At 42.3% G+C, this 15,984-nt stretch overlaps 1 protein-coding gene across 1 annotated transcript in view; it reads left to right on the plus strand.

Moving 5' to 3' along the window:
• Positions 1-14,777, plus strand: part of ash1l (ash1 (absent, small, or homeotic)-like (Drosophila)) — a 32,756-nt gene extending 17,979 nt beyond the window's left edge. Inside the window, exons 13-27 of the mRNA XM_071517778.1 lie at positions 805-913; positions 1,131-1,280; positions 2,220-2,287; positions 2,981-3,147; positions 3,394-3,546; positions 5,102-5,156; positions 5,600-5,732; positions 6,970-7,248; positions 8,439-8,525; positions 8,765-8,855; positions 9,556-9,694; positions 10,029-10,201; positions 10,672-10,838; positions 11,536-12,007; positions 12,223-14,777. Of these exons, the coding sequence (XP_071373879.1) occupies positions 805-913; positions 1,131-1,280; positions 2,220-2,287; positions 2,981-3,147; positions 3,394-3,546; positions 5,102-5,156; positions 5,600-5,732; positions 6,970-7,248; positions 8,439-8,525; positions 8,765-8,855; positions 9,556-9,694; positions 10,029-10,201; positions 10,672-10,838; positions 11,536-12,007; positions 12,223-12,314 (2,335 nt within the window). The 3' untranslated portion in view covers positions 12,315-14,777. The remainder of the gene's footprint in view (positions 1-804; positions 914-1,130; positions 1,281-2,219; positions 2,288-2,980; positions 3,148-3,393; positions 3,547-5,101; positions 5,157-5,599; positions 5,733-6,969; positions 7,249-8,438; positions 8,526-8,764; positions 8,856-9,555; positions 9,695-10,028; positions 10,202-10,671; positions 10,839-11,535; positions 12,008-12,222) is intronic.
• Positions 14,778-15,984: the final 1,207 nt, after the last annotated feature.

Genomic DNA, 15,984 nt, shown 5'->3' on the forward strand with positions numbered 1-15,984 from the left:
AACCCCCAGAGGATCTGAACGCAGACAGCTAACGACCACAGAGACCCGACTGTCTCCCTGCTCCCTCTGCCCTCCAGCGTAGACCAGCCCATAATCTAGGGCACTGGTCTGTGTTTGTGTGTATGTGTGAGAGCGCATGTGTGTGTGTGTGTGTGGGTGCGCGTGCGTATGTGTGTGTGTACGTAATGTAGAGAGGCTGGGCTGAAATAAAAGACTCCTCAAGGATGGAGGATTTTCAGCACAAAGCATGACGAGTCATCCATCTTGTCACAGAAGAGAGATTACATGTACCTGGGCCTTAGATACAGCTGTAGCGCCCGAAGACAATACGCTGAACCAGCTTTTTACCCCTATAGAAAGAATAAATTATCAAGAGGCTGGGCGAACAGAATAGTGTTCTGTATTCTTAGAAGAATGGCAAAAAGCTGGAGCTCTGCCTCGTTTGCAAAGGAGAAAAATAGGGGTTAGAACGTGTTGAGCGGTTGCCAAATCGAACAAATGAAAACCAGGGCACTCCTTTTCTCTCTTTGTCCCAATTTTAAAATATCTTAATTTAAGTGGCGTACTAACAAGGATGTTTAAACACACATATACCTATAAATATATATGTTGCTAGAAAGCCTGCATCAATTATTCTGTTTGAAGTCAAGGACAGGGAAATAAGGGAAAATACAGACACCTGGTCAAACTATTCATTTCACTCACTCGCTCACTCACTCACTCACTCACTCACTCACTCACCTACCTCCTTCATTCACTCACTCACCCTCTCTTACCTCTTTGTCCTGTGACTTGTCTCCTCAGGTCGGTGAATGGTGTGTACAGGATCGGTCTGTTTGCTCTCAAGGACATGAACAGCGGCACTGAGCTCACCTATGACTACAACTTCCATTCCTTCAACACAGAGGAGCAGGTGAGGCACCAACTACCATCTTTTACCTCTTCACAGTTCTATGTATAGCTGTAGATTTGCAAAGAATAGCCTTGAATAGCATTTACTTAAAGGATTTCTTTTTACCAGGTTTTGGAGATTTGATGTTCTCACCGCAGCTGCTCTTGACCTTTTTTCACTTGCTCCAACCTCTTCGTTCTTTTGTTCTTTTTTTTCCCCTTTCTGTGTTGCTCTACAGCAAGTGTGTAAGTGCGGTTCGGAGAGCTGCCGGGGCATCATCGGAGGGAAGAGCCAGCGAATCAATGGCCTGCCTGGGAAAACAGGTGGGACTCGGCGGCTGGGTCGACTCAAAGAGAAACGGAAGTCCAAACACCAGCTCAAAAAAAGAGTGAGTGAAAAAGAGTCAGAGAGTACTGACAACCTGGGTTGGTGTTAGTTCACTTCCAATTTAGTCAGGTCACTCAAATTCTATATGTAAGAGAAAAAAATAGACTTTTTATACCAAAAGTTTTTTAAATTTCAGATTCTGGAGAAAATACACTTCAAGAATTGATTGAAAACTACATTTTTATGTGTTATTCATTGTTTTGTTTAGAAGGCTCTATTTTTTTTTCCTGAATAGTGACCAGAATCTATTGCCAGAGGTTTTCACTTAATGAAAGCCACATTGTTATCTGCCTGGTTGGAAAAAAAAAAGATTTGTCCAAGTCTGGTACTGCCTAGTAGAATATCAGGTGTGGTGTCTATCTAGGGCATGAATGTTTCTTTGTCTCAAAGGAACTCTTAGTGGGCCACGAGGTTTCTAAAAACGCAACTGAAAATACCTAAAAGGGTATAGCAGTGAATTTCAGTTTTGAAATGTGTTATTCCTTTGCCCTAGGACAGTTTTATCTATATTCTCTGTAGAGAATAGTCACCTGCGTCTCCCATAGCCAGAAACAGGAGAGACCTGTTTGTCTCCCTATGGTCTGTGATGTCACACCAATGTATGGCTCCATAGAGGATAAATTGGAAAAGACAAAAGAGGTGACTCTGAGGAAGTCAGGAGGAGGGGGGGCGTTCTGGGGATCAGGTGACACTTGGTTTGGACTTGACACTATAATATCATATGAATATTAGATTATAGACAAATATCAAGTCCACAAAGTCAGTTCTATTGGGTCTAGCTTTGAAGAAAATGTTTCAAGTTGATGAATTCTGATTGAACTGCGCCAGGCCACAAGAATGACATGTGAATTCATAAATTTAGTGTTTTTCTCCATTAATACAGAGGCAGGGTCTCTTACAGCTCTTGCTAACACTTTAACACGTCTTTCTTTCTTTTCAGGAGGAAGAGTCGAGTGACAGCAACAAGTTTTACCCTAACCTCATGAAGCCCATGTCTAACAGAGAAAGGTAAAAATACATGCGTGCGCGCACACACACACACACACAAGCAACACTTAAAAGAAATTGTAACTATTTCATGCTTAACATCTAGGGGGTGATCACACAAACTGAGGCAGAAGTGCTATTGCACAATGTCCCCGCTAATTTTTATGGTTTCAAAGCGATTGATGGAGTGTTGTGGCACTGTGTTTTGGCTGGGATTCCTGTGGTAGCATAGTAACAATTTGCTAGGAAGTGTGCTTGCTAGCTAGTTCTCTTGTGTTTTCATCGTGTCCAGTTTGATACACATGATCACACTTGATCTGTAAAGCATTTATGTTGCTCCAAACTATGTGCAGAGTTCTACACCGGGATCCCATGACTCAAATGTGTTGAGAGAAGCAGATCAAGTGCGGTCATTGATTATAATATTACAACATACTTTTCACTGGAACTTTGAATCACTGGTGAAATATTGTAAAAACATCGCAGAAAGCAAAACAACATAAAACATTTGGTTTCATTTCTGCATTCATAGTCAATGCAAAAGCCAAATAAATCAAACGCAGGCAACATTTGCACTCAAACCCAATGCGTCATTCGATGCATTAAGTGTGACCGTGGTGTTAGCTTCGTGATCGTATCCACATGCTGTCATCACACACAGACATATGGACGAGCATCTTTGCTCACTGCTGTCCTCTCTGCCTTGATCACCAGGAACTTTGTGCTGAAGCACCGAGTGTTTCTCCTGAGGAACTGGGAGAAGATGAGGGAGAAACAGGAGTTGCTGAAGAGGGAGGGGGAGAGAGAGAGGGATGCCAGCAGCCTGTCCATCTACACACGCTGGGGAGGAGTCATCCGTGATGACGGCAACATCAAGTCAGGTGTGTGTACACAAGTTTAATTTGAGGAGAAAATGAGCTTATACCGTACAATAATAAGACTAGGAGTTGATTTAAGTGTGAGAAAGAAAGATTATTTGAGAAGAAAGTGTGTTTAGTCAATTATGAGAATAACTTTTAGTGACAACAGTCTAATGCCTCTTGATAAACATATCAGCTAAGGACAACCATGGAATACACTGTAAACAACGTACCTGTTGATGCATAATGCTCGTGTCCTGTCTTCAGATGTGTTCCTGACGCAGTTCTCGGCGCTGCAGACGTCGAGGTCGGTGCGTACACGGAGACTCGCCGCTGCGGAGGAAAACACAGAAGTCACACGCACTGCTCGCCTCGCACACATCTTCAAGGAGATTTGTGACATGATCACCAGCTACAAGGGTTAGTTTATATACAAGACAGCGTCTAAGCTTACATGCACACAGTTTAATCATTAATCTTACTTTGACTATGAGAATAATTTAATGAAGCAGTTTTTATGTGTTTTGGAAAAAGAATGTGCTGTTAACATTCCTGTTTTCATTGACTGAAATTGATTGATCACTGATTGAAATCAGTTGCCTCTATAGGCTTTAAGTAATATCAGTCATTTCCCTCCTTTTTTAAACTTTAGTCATAGTGCCCCTGTGGTATTTATGTTGCTGCCATGTAACTTTACTGTGCCATATCCAGTGCTGAGATGCAAGAGGCATGAAGACTGAGGGCCGTATTTACCAAGAGGTTCACTAATTACTACCGTGCACAAAGACTTAATGGGTGCAGCTTGCTCCAGTTTAGCGATTTATGGAGACCATTTAGGCAAATCAAATCAGTTGCAGTTATTCCAATTAAAATGCCTGAGGTGCAGCCATAGTCCCACATGCCGCAGCACTGCTGTCAAACCAACAGACAGCGCAGGTGAGAGAGCAGACTGTGATCTCCTATTGTAGCTGAGCCAGAGGCCAGGAGGGGAAGGGTTGCCAGAAGTCTTGTCAGTGTGGGTATAGTGGCTCCTCTTGGTCCAAGATCTGGTTAGTTTTTTATTTCATCAAGCAGTGATAAAATAATATCAGTGTCATTATTAATAAATATGACAGCAATTTATAATTTTTTTTAATCTCATCCTCTGACATTTGAAAAAGAGTAGTTCTCTTATTTGTTGTCCTCTGTACCTTTCTCCGGGTGAGATGCTAAGACGCGCTTCCTCTGACTGTTAAATACTATGCGCAATATATTGATTTTGGTTTAGTAAATCGATAATGATCTATTTCAATAATCTCCTCCTCCATTTTTGCGTCCTACCATTGCCACTCCTCAAAATACACATTAAGTGGGACAAACACGCTAAGAGAGTGTCTACCCCATTTTCACGTGCAAATTGCTTGTGCACACAGGTTAGTAGATTAGAATCAGCACTTTTTATACATGCAACACTGCAAATGCGTTGTAAATATGGCCCTGAATGTAAACAAGTGTTGCAGCCATGAACCTTGCATCAATTATTTTAACTAGGACTCATTGTAAATAATTTTGGATTTTACATTTTAGGCCAAATACCTAAAATGTAAATATGTTGTATACATTTCCAACAGCCTGCCAATAATGCAGCTGTTATAGCCATACTCCACAGGTCTTAATCACAGCAATGTAACTGGATGAATGTGTCTACATGACCAATATTTAATTTTAATAGTCGTGTTAAGATCAGGTTATTGGTGTGCATGTAAACCTAGTCAATGGTGCTGAACATTTACCCTACTAAATGTCTGATTATTCTACTAAATGTCTTCATTAGTATGACCTCTAATCTGACCTGAGGTCTAGTTAGGCCTCTAAAGCATACAGATCTGTCTGTCAGTGCTTCTATACACAGCTCTAATATTCACTGTATAATGACACACTCTAATTGAAAAATCACATACTGATGACAGGAGTTTCATTTTTCTTCTTGCCTCAGATTCAGCTGGTCAAACCCTCGCTGCTCCACTGGTGAACCTCCCATCAAGGAAGAGGTAAGAGTGTGTGAAGTGCAAACCCGCATGTCGACTGGTTCGCTCTTAAAGTTCTACTGTTTACAAGAAGGCTGTATTGTGTTATCTTATCTATCAGGATACGGCACCCTCATAGTGTATAGTGTATTCAAACAATTTTATCTTCTGCAACACATTTGAGCCAGTGCTTTGATTCTTGTCCCATATTGATAGTAATCACTGGCTGTCAAAACAACTGTGCCTCATTATTATTTTGTTTAGCTCAATGGCAGTGTTAGTGCCATGGTTAGAGGTTTGGTTCCCACTGGGTCCACCCTTAAAATCTATAGACTCATTGATTTGTAAATGTCATATGTGAGCATTGTTTTCTTTGATATTCAGATTACACCAGTTTAAATGAATGGTCATAAGTTGCCGCCACAGCAAAACTGTGAACACTAACCTTGTTGTTTGTGTGACATTAGGAACAGTCAGTACTATGAGAAGGTGTCCGACCCTCTGGACCTGAGCACCATTGAGAAGCAAATCCTCACCGGCCACTACAAGACAGTGGAGGCCTTTGACACTGACATGCTCAAAGTGTTCCGCAATGCTGAGGTAGGTGGACGTCCCATCAAGCGCACCCATTAATGTTCCTCTGCTATTTACAGTGAGCACTGCAGCCAGCACAGCTGTTGAGTGCGCAGCAAACTGTTTATTCGTCTCTATTTACATCCACCATTCCATGTGAATTCAGAATGCATGCACCTAGTAGTAACAGTTGAAGAAAAAATGAGTAGCCTAGTGCTTGAACTTCAGTAGTGAATCACCAAAACCGAATGATTAGCTGGCATTTCAGCAGTCCAGTCATTGGGTAATAATGGATAAACCCACTGATGACAGAGAGCCAAGAGTTTGAATGAATTTGAACACAAAATCTTTTTAGTAACCAAAAAGAGATAATCATCTATCATTTGGAAATATTTTGGTCACAAACCAGATGATGTCAAAGAAACAGATAGATTGCAAACTTTGTCTCAGAGCTGTGCTGCACTTCACAGTAATAGATCAGTCTATTCAATTACATCAAGAATCATCATAAAATCCTGTATAATGACTGCATGGAGGCCAAGGTTGCTGCAGCACCCGGTCTTTGTCCTCTCCCTGCTTCACAAACATTTATAACATGAACACTGTACTGTGAGTCTCTCTATTTTTAAATCCCAGAATCTTTGAGCCCAATAGTGAAGATTATCATCTAACACACTCTCCCTCCCACTCAGTCAGTGTTTTTCTTTTCCCCTCTCTCTCACACACACCTCCCAAATGGGATATAACTTCACGACTACTGATCCTCTACACACACAGTGCCGACCCTTTTGATTTACATCTGTATAGCTTAGCAGTTTAAACAAGTGCCACTTGAAACCTCTCAGGGGAGCTTACTCTTATAGTCACAGAAGTTTGAAGTGGACCTCTAAATTAGATTCAACCTTTGGTCCAAAGGCCCTTTGTGGTAGGCTAAAAAACGTGAGAGGAAAGTGGCTTATTGTTAAATTGAGAGCTGTGGGGTGTAGCCTTGTCAGTGGAGTTTTGGCAGCTTGCAGTGTTGCTTTGAATGCTTTTTTCAGTGTCCTCTCAACGCTGACCTTTGTTCTGCAGGGGATTGTCCATAGACTTGCAAGCAAATCAGCCTATTATATGATCTGTCTCTTTACACTGTTTGTGAGGTCCTGTTGCCCTAGCACCATGTGTCAGTATGCACTGTCAGTAACAGTTTCACAAAGACAATTTCCTTTTATTGTTTTTGGCAAATTAAATAATTCTGACTCTGTTTGTCTCATTTTCCCACCAGAAATACTACGGCAGGAAGTCGTCGGTGGGCAGGGACGTGTGTCGGCTGAGGAAGGCCTACTACAGCGCTCGCCATGAGGCCGCCGTCCAGATTGACGAGATCGTGGGCGAGACCGCCAGCGAGGCAGACAGCTCCGATTCGCTGGAGCGGGACCACGGCCACCACCACCACCACGGAGGGGGCGGGCCGGGTTCCCATGACAAGGACGACGACGTCATCCGTTGCATCTGTGGAATGTACAAGGACGAAGGCCTGATGATCCAGTGTGAAAAGTGCATGGTAAGAAGCAGAGAGTCGCATGTCGCGTCAAAGGCACATTACTGAAAAATGTTGGTGGGAAAATAAAGTTTTATTAGCATGGAGTGAGTGGTGGATTTTTCATCATTTATTTTTAGCCTTGTTGAGTGATGATTTACACTTTTTTTAGGGTGTGGATTGAAGGAGCAAGATGTTTTTTTCCAAAGGAGAGTGTGCAGTCAGTCCTTTGTGCATATTATCTGTTATTTTTAGACAGTGAAAGCAGGGAGAGTTACCAATATAGATGGAGGGGAGTTCAGAAAGTAGTTGTGAGTCAAACCCCAGCCACAGAATGAGATTGATACAAATGGGTTTGTCCTTGCCAGCCCTACAGACTACGCCACATGGTCTTATCCCAGAACAGGGTGATTTATAAATAAATGTCTGTGTTTTTTTGGGTTTTTTTTTTAAATTATTGAATTTAGCACTGGGGCAGAAACTGACTCAAGGCAAGAAAATGTGGGGTCAAATTACTCCTATTGAATCCAGTGGTTTGTGGTGAGTCAGGATGAATTGGCCTTACTTTGTTAGTGGTGGCTTTAGCTTGGGAACACTCCAAAGGGGATTTTTTTGATACTAATCACTGTTTTTTTTTTTAAGAGAATTGATAGCAATCCAGTCCCAATACATTCATATGATTATGGATTATAGAACATTACATTTCTCAGCAGGATGTGAAATTAACACCATGCTGGTCTGTTTTGGCTCAATTAGATTGGTCATTTCTACCAGCCACTTAGGTGATTTTTAAGTGTGTGGAAAATCTGTTATGTCCAAACTGGTGAAAGTCCAGAGTAAAAGTACAGAACTTTTTAGATTTACCTGCTACTGTGGCAGGTGGAGCAAAAATGTAATTTCCCATTGTCTCATGTAGCAGATAGAATGTAATTTCCCCAAGGGGATTAATAAAGTGATATCTTATCTTATCTTATCGTAATGCAACACAGTTCTCAGTGACAATGGAGTATTAAAGTCACCAATGATAATTAAGAGTGAATGTTGGTCGATACCAGTGGGTGACTGATTGATTGGATTGGATTGGATTGTCCTTTTTTAAATTGAGTTTGATGTCAATATGCAGATGGTGCATGATAGTAACTTTAAACACTTCCATGTGATTCACACTGCAGTATGAGTAGTTGTCAACACTGTCATCTTTTTTGTCATTACAGGTATGGCAGCACTTTGACTGCATGCGGCTGGAGACGGAGGTGGAGCACTACCTGTGTGAGCAGTGTGACCCTCGGCCCGTGGACAGGGTACGTCTCCCCCCACTCCCCTCCAAAGAGCCATGAACACCAGAACCATATGTCCTGTCCAAGACGGTTTTCCCTCTGAGGACACTAACGTTAATGTCACCACACTTTATGACAGCGTGTGACCTCAATCATTCACTTGACATCCTGTAAACCACTTTAGGCACCATCTTGAATCAAATCCTTTCCACCAGTCTCTTCCATTAATCTCACCCATTTCCTTTGTATTGTTGTTATTAAAGGAAGTCCCCATGCTGCCCCAGCCCAGCTACGCCCAGTCTGGCTCTATCTACTACATCTGCCTCCTCAGAGATGAGCTGCTGCTACACCAAGGTATGGAAACAAACAACTATAAGCTCATAGATACTTAGAAAGGTCTCCACAGGTCTCCATACTTGAGCTATTTTGTTAAGGCAATTAAAATGGATCTTAATGTTTCAAAGGGAAGACTTTGTGAGCTACTGCCAAAAGTAGGCCTCTTCATGATACAGTAGAACAGTAGAAGACAGTGTTTTCTTTGAGAGTGTTTTCTTTGTATTTGTTTATCTGAACCTCAGACCTCCAAAATAAGCAGACTACTGAATGGGCTGCATTGTTGTTGAAATTTCCTTCAGCAAGCCCGGTATCTCATAATTTTTTAAGGTTAGCTTTAGCTAACTTGATACTGGAACATAAGGTGACTATTATACTCCAATCTGATTATCGCCAGTTTGGATGAGCAAACATTCACAACATGCAGCTAATTACAACCAGGTTACTTCCTCAGCATGTGGTGTAGGCTACGTTTCAGGTTTTAGCTCTCTGTTCAGAATCTCTGACCAACACCATGCTGTGTCAGAGGTGCAATGCATTATGGTTGTTGTAGTTCACTAATACATTTTGAGTCGTTGACAGCACTCAATCTTGTTTTTTGAGAACTACATCAACAAGGAACACCAGGTTTGAACACCAGCTTAGTGTATCACCACAACTGAGTCTGAATCTAAATTTTACCCTTGTACACAACCAACCTATCGGTGTCTCTGTGTTGCAGGTGACTGTGTGTATCTGATGAGAGACAGCAGACGCACGCCTGAGGGCCAGCCGGTCAGACAGTCTTACCGCCTCCTGTCTCACATCAACAGAGACAAACTCGACATCTTCCGCATCGAGAAACTCTGGAAGAATGAAAAGTAAGTCAGTCAGAATTTAGCATGGCCAACAACTGCAGAGACGTACTGTAAATATCTGCGGAATGACAAGAAACAAGAAAAGTTATACACTGCATATTGAGATGCTTTGTTTCTTCTTATCTATGGTATTTGTTCATACTTATCACTGTTATTTAAATGTGCTCATTATGTGCATAAGGTGATAGAGGTTTCAAACTAAAGGTTACTGGATTTTGAGGTGTGAAAGTAGTAATAAACTTATCTAACTTGTCATTCTAATAAACTAAAAGAAAGCACGCAGATTTTCACAGCCTCTAATATGCCGGTCTTTGTCCTGTCCCCTTGTGCTGTGAAGGGGTGAGAGGTTTGCCTTTGGCCACCACTACTTTCGTCCTCATGAGACGCACCATTCTCCATCACGGCGATTCTACCAGAACGAGCTGTTTCGCATGCCGCTCTACGAAATCATCCCCCTGGAGGCTGTGGTGGGAACCTGCTGTGTCCTCGACCTCTACACTTACTGCAAGGGTGAGGAAACACACACACACAACCACACAAACTCACACACATTGAAGTGGCCGTGTGACCAGAAGGTCGTCGGTTTGAAGTGGGGAAAGTGAACTAGCTCCCCTCCCTCAGCGACTACTTGAGGTTCCCTTAAACAAGAAACTTAACCCCCAATTGCTTGAGTGAAACTGCTGGCTAATAGTAGAAAACTGCAGTTGTGCTGGTCAGCTCCCAGGTGTGAATGTGTGAAACTGTATGAATGTGAAGCAGGATGTGTGGTCAGCAAACCCTCTCAGGATAAATGAAGGTTAAAAAAACACGTCACAACTTAACACTGATCTTAGCCAAGCTTTAACCACCACACACACAGACACACACACACAAACAATACACAGAACACATATGCAGGTATTTACTTCCTCACCCTTTGATAAATAAGGACGTAAACTGTATGAATGCCTGACTAATGCAATGTGTGTGTCACCCTGCAGGACGGCCGAAGGGTGTGAAAGAGCAGGATGTATACATCTGTGATTACCGCCTGGACAAGTCGGCTCACCTCTTCTACAAGATCCATCGTAACCGTTACCCGGTCTGCACCAAGCCTTACGCCTTCAACCACTTCCCCAAGCGGCTAGCGCCCAAAAGAGACTTCTCGGTGAGAGCGATGGGCGTCCTGGAGGGTGGGGTTGGAGTGCTTGGAGGGTGGATCTATCAGTGGTTTATGAAGACAGAAAGCTATTTTAAGAGTGGAGATAATGTTACAGCCTAATGCATGATGTGCCTCGGCAGCTATCAGGCCCACTCAGTTTCCAGTAGATACACAGAGGAAGGGAGGGCTAACCACAAACAAATGGGCTAAAACACACCTGCAGGGTACGCACTTGTCACCTGCAAGTAGTTTCCCATCCAAACCACATAGTTAGAGCTTGTAAGTGAACCAAATCTAAATCTGTTTTGCATTTTTGCTAGCCCTCCATATTAACCATGCTGTCTTTGCAGACTGTAAGCTGGTAGGAATCAAGAACTTTTTAACGCTAAAAGGCATGGAGAGAGAATGGTAGCATTGCGAGTAAGGTTGTTTTGTTAGTTTGTTTTAACCTCCATGGACTACCAGATGGGCGGGGTTTAGTTTATCAGGACAATTCAGGTCTGTGTCAGACAAGATGTCAATCACAGAAAAGTATATTAACGTGACTTTCAAATACTTTCCTGTTTTTTTCTAAACTTTCTGGCACTGATAGTTTTGTCCATGTGGCAAACCCAAACATCTGATGCCTAAGTGGGCTAAATCAAACCATGAGAAGTATTTGCAAATGCTGTTTAACCCAGGTCTAATTGTAACATTGTTGCAGCCGCACTACGTTCCCGACAACTACAAGAGGAACGGGGGACGCTCGGCCTGGAAGAGCGAACGACCCAAAGGAGCCGGAGGCTGCGAGGACGACGGCTCCTCCTGCGACCGGGGCGACGACTTCCCACCCGAGGGTGAAAACGGCAGAGGAGTGGAGGACGACATGGACATGGCATCAGATGATCCCGCACCCCTAACCGGCAAACCCCAGAGACTGGAGCGGCAAGGGGAGGGAGACGAGGATGAAGAGGAGGAAGAGGAAGAGGAGGAGGAGGAGGAGGAAGGGCAGGAGTCAGAGGAGCGTAAGGAGCTGGAGGAGAGCTCCGCAGAGAGGGTAGGAGAGATGCTGGAGCTCCCCTCCTCCTCAGCCTCCTCCCCACTGCACCACCCCGGACTGGGCAGGAGGGAGGCACAGAGGGAGAGGCTCAACAAGATCCTGCTGGATCTGCTGCACAGAACACCCAGCAAGAACGGTGAGGGAACGGGTTTGAGGCACAGGGAGGGTCAACAGACGAATGAGGGTTAGGCAACTCACAGATTGTGCCTTTTAAATGTGGAGGCTTACTAGTAGCAGAAGAAAGGTTCTTTTTTTTTTTTTTACTCCCTTTGTGTTTTTTTGCGATGAGAGCCCATGTGTCAGCTGTTTCTGTCTCAGCTCTTAAGCCCCTTCTCTCTGTTCTTCCAACAGCCATAGATGTCACTTATCTCCTGGAGGAGGGCGCAGGGCGGCGGCTACGGCGACGGACACTTGGATTTGGCGATTTTGTGGGCAGAAAATAAGTGTTGCTATGTGCCTGGAAAGCACACTGCCTTTCACTTTGTGAGCAAGGGGCAGGAAACGGAGAGACAGCAGAAAGGGAAGACAGCATTGTTGGGGATCTGACCATTACGGACCACAATGCGCTCCCGGGGCCGTCTTCAGGCGTACCTATTCCAAGACTGTCCTCTCAGACTCAAAGCAAAACGTTGGGAGTGCGAGGGGGTTGGAGGTGTCGACTCCACAGCGATTACGGTTTTTTAAGGGTTCAGTAAGTACTGAGGGGGAGCGGACCCAGACTTCTTGCTTATTTAAGTAGTATGATGCAAAACATGTTTTTTTTATGAACATAGGAGAAATAACCCATGCACTTAAATGCATTGAACAAATATACAAAGACAGCCTGCAATGAGCTCGGGACAGACTGAAGACTGAAGGTGTCGGCGTTATCCATATAGACATGGGTAACTGAATTCCACCATGACTACTCATTTCAGTGAGCGTCAGAAAAGGAACAAGTGGTACTGAATAGGGATGGCTAGAGGGAAGCAGTCGTTTTAGTGAACGGGGATGCGAATGCTGGAGAATGGTTCCCTCTAGTGGGACCTAGCTGTAATGACAAACTGTAACAAAAGCCAGAGGATCTGTGCCGGGACTATGGGGAAAATGGCATAGGAGCAACATAAGAGGAGCAGTGTGCAAACACTGCTGAGGAACTTGGAAAGAGAGAGAGAGTGAGAGAGAGAGGGGCAGAAAGGAGTTTGGTCAACTGCACTTTTGGTACCATGGATATTGTGAAGCTCCGTGTAATGTATCTATAATGAAAAACACACTAACACTCACAGTATTGGATGATGCAGTCTGAAAAAAGCGAGTTAAAAAAAAAAGTCTATTATCTTTTTTCCTGTTATACTGTAGTAACTCATTTAGGAACGGAGGACGACGGGGGTCTGTGTTTGTTTTAGAGTAAAGGGAGGGGAGGGGGCCCTTGGGAAGATTGAGTGTGCGCTTTTGTCGGTCAAGTGTCTTGTTGAGTTTTTTTTTTTTTTTTTTTTTTTTTTTTCTCGTGAGGCAGTCAGCTTCGCCCCTCTTTTTGAAGTAACATGATTCACCAGCTTAACTAAATCAGGCGGCGGAACACTGGCTTTCACTGTAACGCCTTAGACAGCCGTGCTCCCCGACTGCCTTGCGTGAGTGTGTGCGTGCGTACACACTTATTGTGTGTCTGTACTCTGCCAGATTTTCTTGAAGATATACATTTTTAAAAAAAAAAGAGAAAAAAATAAGGGCTTGATGGCAATTAACAGTTTTAAGAAAACTATGGAAAACAATACTTAACATGAAATGTATCGTGATGGTCATATTTTCTTATATTCTGTGAGACGGGCGGGGTGGTGTATACTGTATATTGGGAGGGAAGGGACTTAAGATTTTTTTTTTTTTTTCTCTCTTCAGAATATGTTCCTGGTTGCCATGGAGAATGTTTTAAAATAAATTGTGATATTCGATGAGATTTTCTTTTTCTTCCCCAAATGCCTCTGCTAAGAAGGGACAGCCTGCAATGTCCCAGTGCGGTAAACTGACAGAGAAGAGACTAGAAAGAGACACTGATGGAGGGAGAGAGAGAATAGGAAGCTGTACAGTGCCAAGTTATGTATATACAAACTTTACATGAGGAGTGTCTCCAAAAGCAATATCTTGATAACGGATTTTGTCTATTATTGTACTGTACAGGACTCAGCCCTAAATGTATTATGATTATTATAATAATGATAATATTATAATTTCTTCCGTTTGTATTACTATAATGAAGACACTTAAGCTCGGAGGAAAAGGAGTTTTTTTTTGTTTTTTTTTGTCCAGAAAATCTCACCATAACTTGTCCTAACGACATAAAAACTTAAGCTGAGTTTTTGTTGCCTATAAATGAAATTCATCTATGTACTGCATGAACGAGAAGAATGTCAAACGGACACAGAAGGCATTGGGACATGACAGTGACTCTGCAATGACATCTTTGTCACTGATTATTGTTAATAATATTACTTTTAAGGAGAAATATACTCCTTGTTTTTTGCTGCAAAGTGTTGAACACTAAAAAACAAACCAACATAAAAATGTTATGATATTTTTAAAAGGTGACAGAAACAAAAGTAAGCTGTCAGCTCAATATCATGTTGTTATTTTTTTTTTCTTTCAAATAAGAAATGGTTCCGTTTTGTGATAGCAGTCATGGTATGATGCTTGTACTTGTATTTGTGTGTTTTGTGTGATTTGTTTAGTTATTTTTAGACAATCACAAAATAAGATGCAAGCATTGTAAATGGCAGACTGGCGGACATTTTGTGATGTGTACAGTTTGTCAAAAACTTCTTCCACTCGTTAAAAGTTTGTAATTATGATTATTAAGTCATGAAAAATGCTGTTGGTTTTTACTTTTTGTTTTATATTATATTTGTTTTTTGTTTGTTTGTTTTTTTAATAAAAAGCACTACATTATTGTGAATACAATTTTTGTTGTTATGCTTTGAAGACTCCCGAGATGGTTCAGATGAATACCAAAAAGTATTGACATTTCCAATTTGTGTGTTCAGTAGGAAATCTGAGAAAAACTCAACTTTTCTCCAACCATAAAATTTCATCTAATTTAGTATAGAGTTACAACAAATCTATGTTTCAACTCCAATTTACATTAAAACTACACATGCATTGTAATATTCTGCTAAATGATCGAGAGTTTACCTTTAGTAGTAGATAGATAATAGACAAAACTCATCCTTCCACATTGTGGAATATATAGTGAGTTCTACAAGAATTTGGACAACATTTTTGGCACCACACTCAAGCCAATCTACACAGCATTTAGATGAACCTATAGAGTTGTCAGCTTGGTGGATATGTCAGGAATGACATCCAGTTTCACCAGCATCACCTTTGTATCTTGACACAATATGAATGTCAGTATTCAGGTGTAGTCACCTTTCACAACATTTGACTAAAAATGAATAGGCTATGCAGGACGAAGCACTAGAGATGCAAACCCTATTAAACTAGCTATCAAGCTCCCAAATAAACTCCTAAAAAATGGTAATGAATTGTTTTTTGCATTTCATTCTGTTGCAGTGAAAACAGCCTTTATTGCATTATACACAATGCCTTTAATGAACTGTAAATAAATGAAAACTAAGGAGGTTCAAATACTGGAAACTAGAGTCAAATCTATTTTTGGCCAGGCGTGATCCATAATTCATGAAATTCCTCTTGAGCACTCATAGTCAATGTGAAATGCATAAAACTTCACAAACTAAACACATGGCCAGTTCAGCCAGCAGCAGCACTTGTGGTTAAAATCCCTGTTGCATTGTGGGCTGCCCATTACTATCTACTGAAACCTCCGTGCTGCAGTGTCTGTGAAATGAAAGTCTTGGATGGTGAAGTGTGAGTCGCTGTCATCTGACCATCTGTGCCTCCTCTCAGCAGCCACATGGTCCTGAATGTCTCACAGGAGTCTGAGCTCTCTGCCTCACCAAGACCTTCATCCACACTCCTCTCCTCTCCTCTCCTCTCCTCTCCTCTCCTCTCCTCTCCTCTCCTCTCTCAGGAGGAGACCAGCGCTCCTGCCTGCCCCTGATGCTCCTGTGGTGAGCATGGAGGATGAAAATGACCTTAGGGATGTTTCTCAAATGGTCTAAA

Source organism: Centroberyx affinis, unplaced genomic scaffold (assembly GCF_046629955.1).
Source record: "Centroberyx affinis isolate AG114_WGS23_722 - 3 ecotype Tasmania unplaced genomic scaffold, CSIRO-AGI_Caff_v1 ptg000046l_1, whole genome shotgun sequence".
NCBI classification, from domain to species: Eukaryota; Metazoa; Chordata; class Actinopteri; order Beryciformes; family Berycidae; genus Centroberyx; species Centroberyx affinis.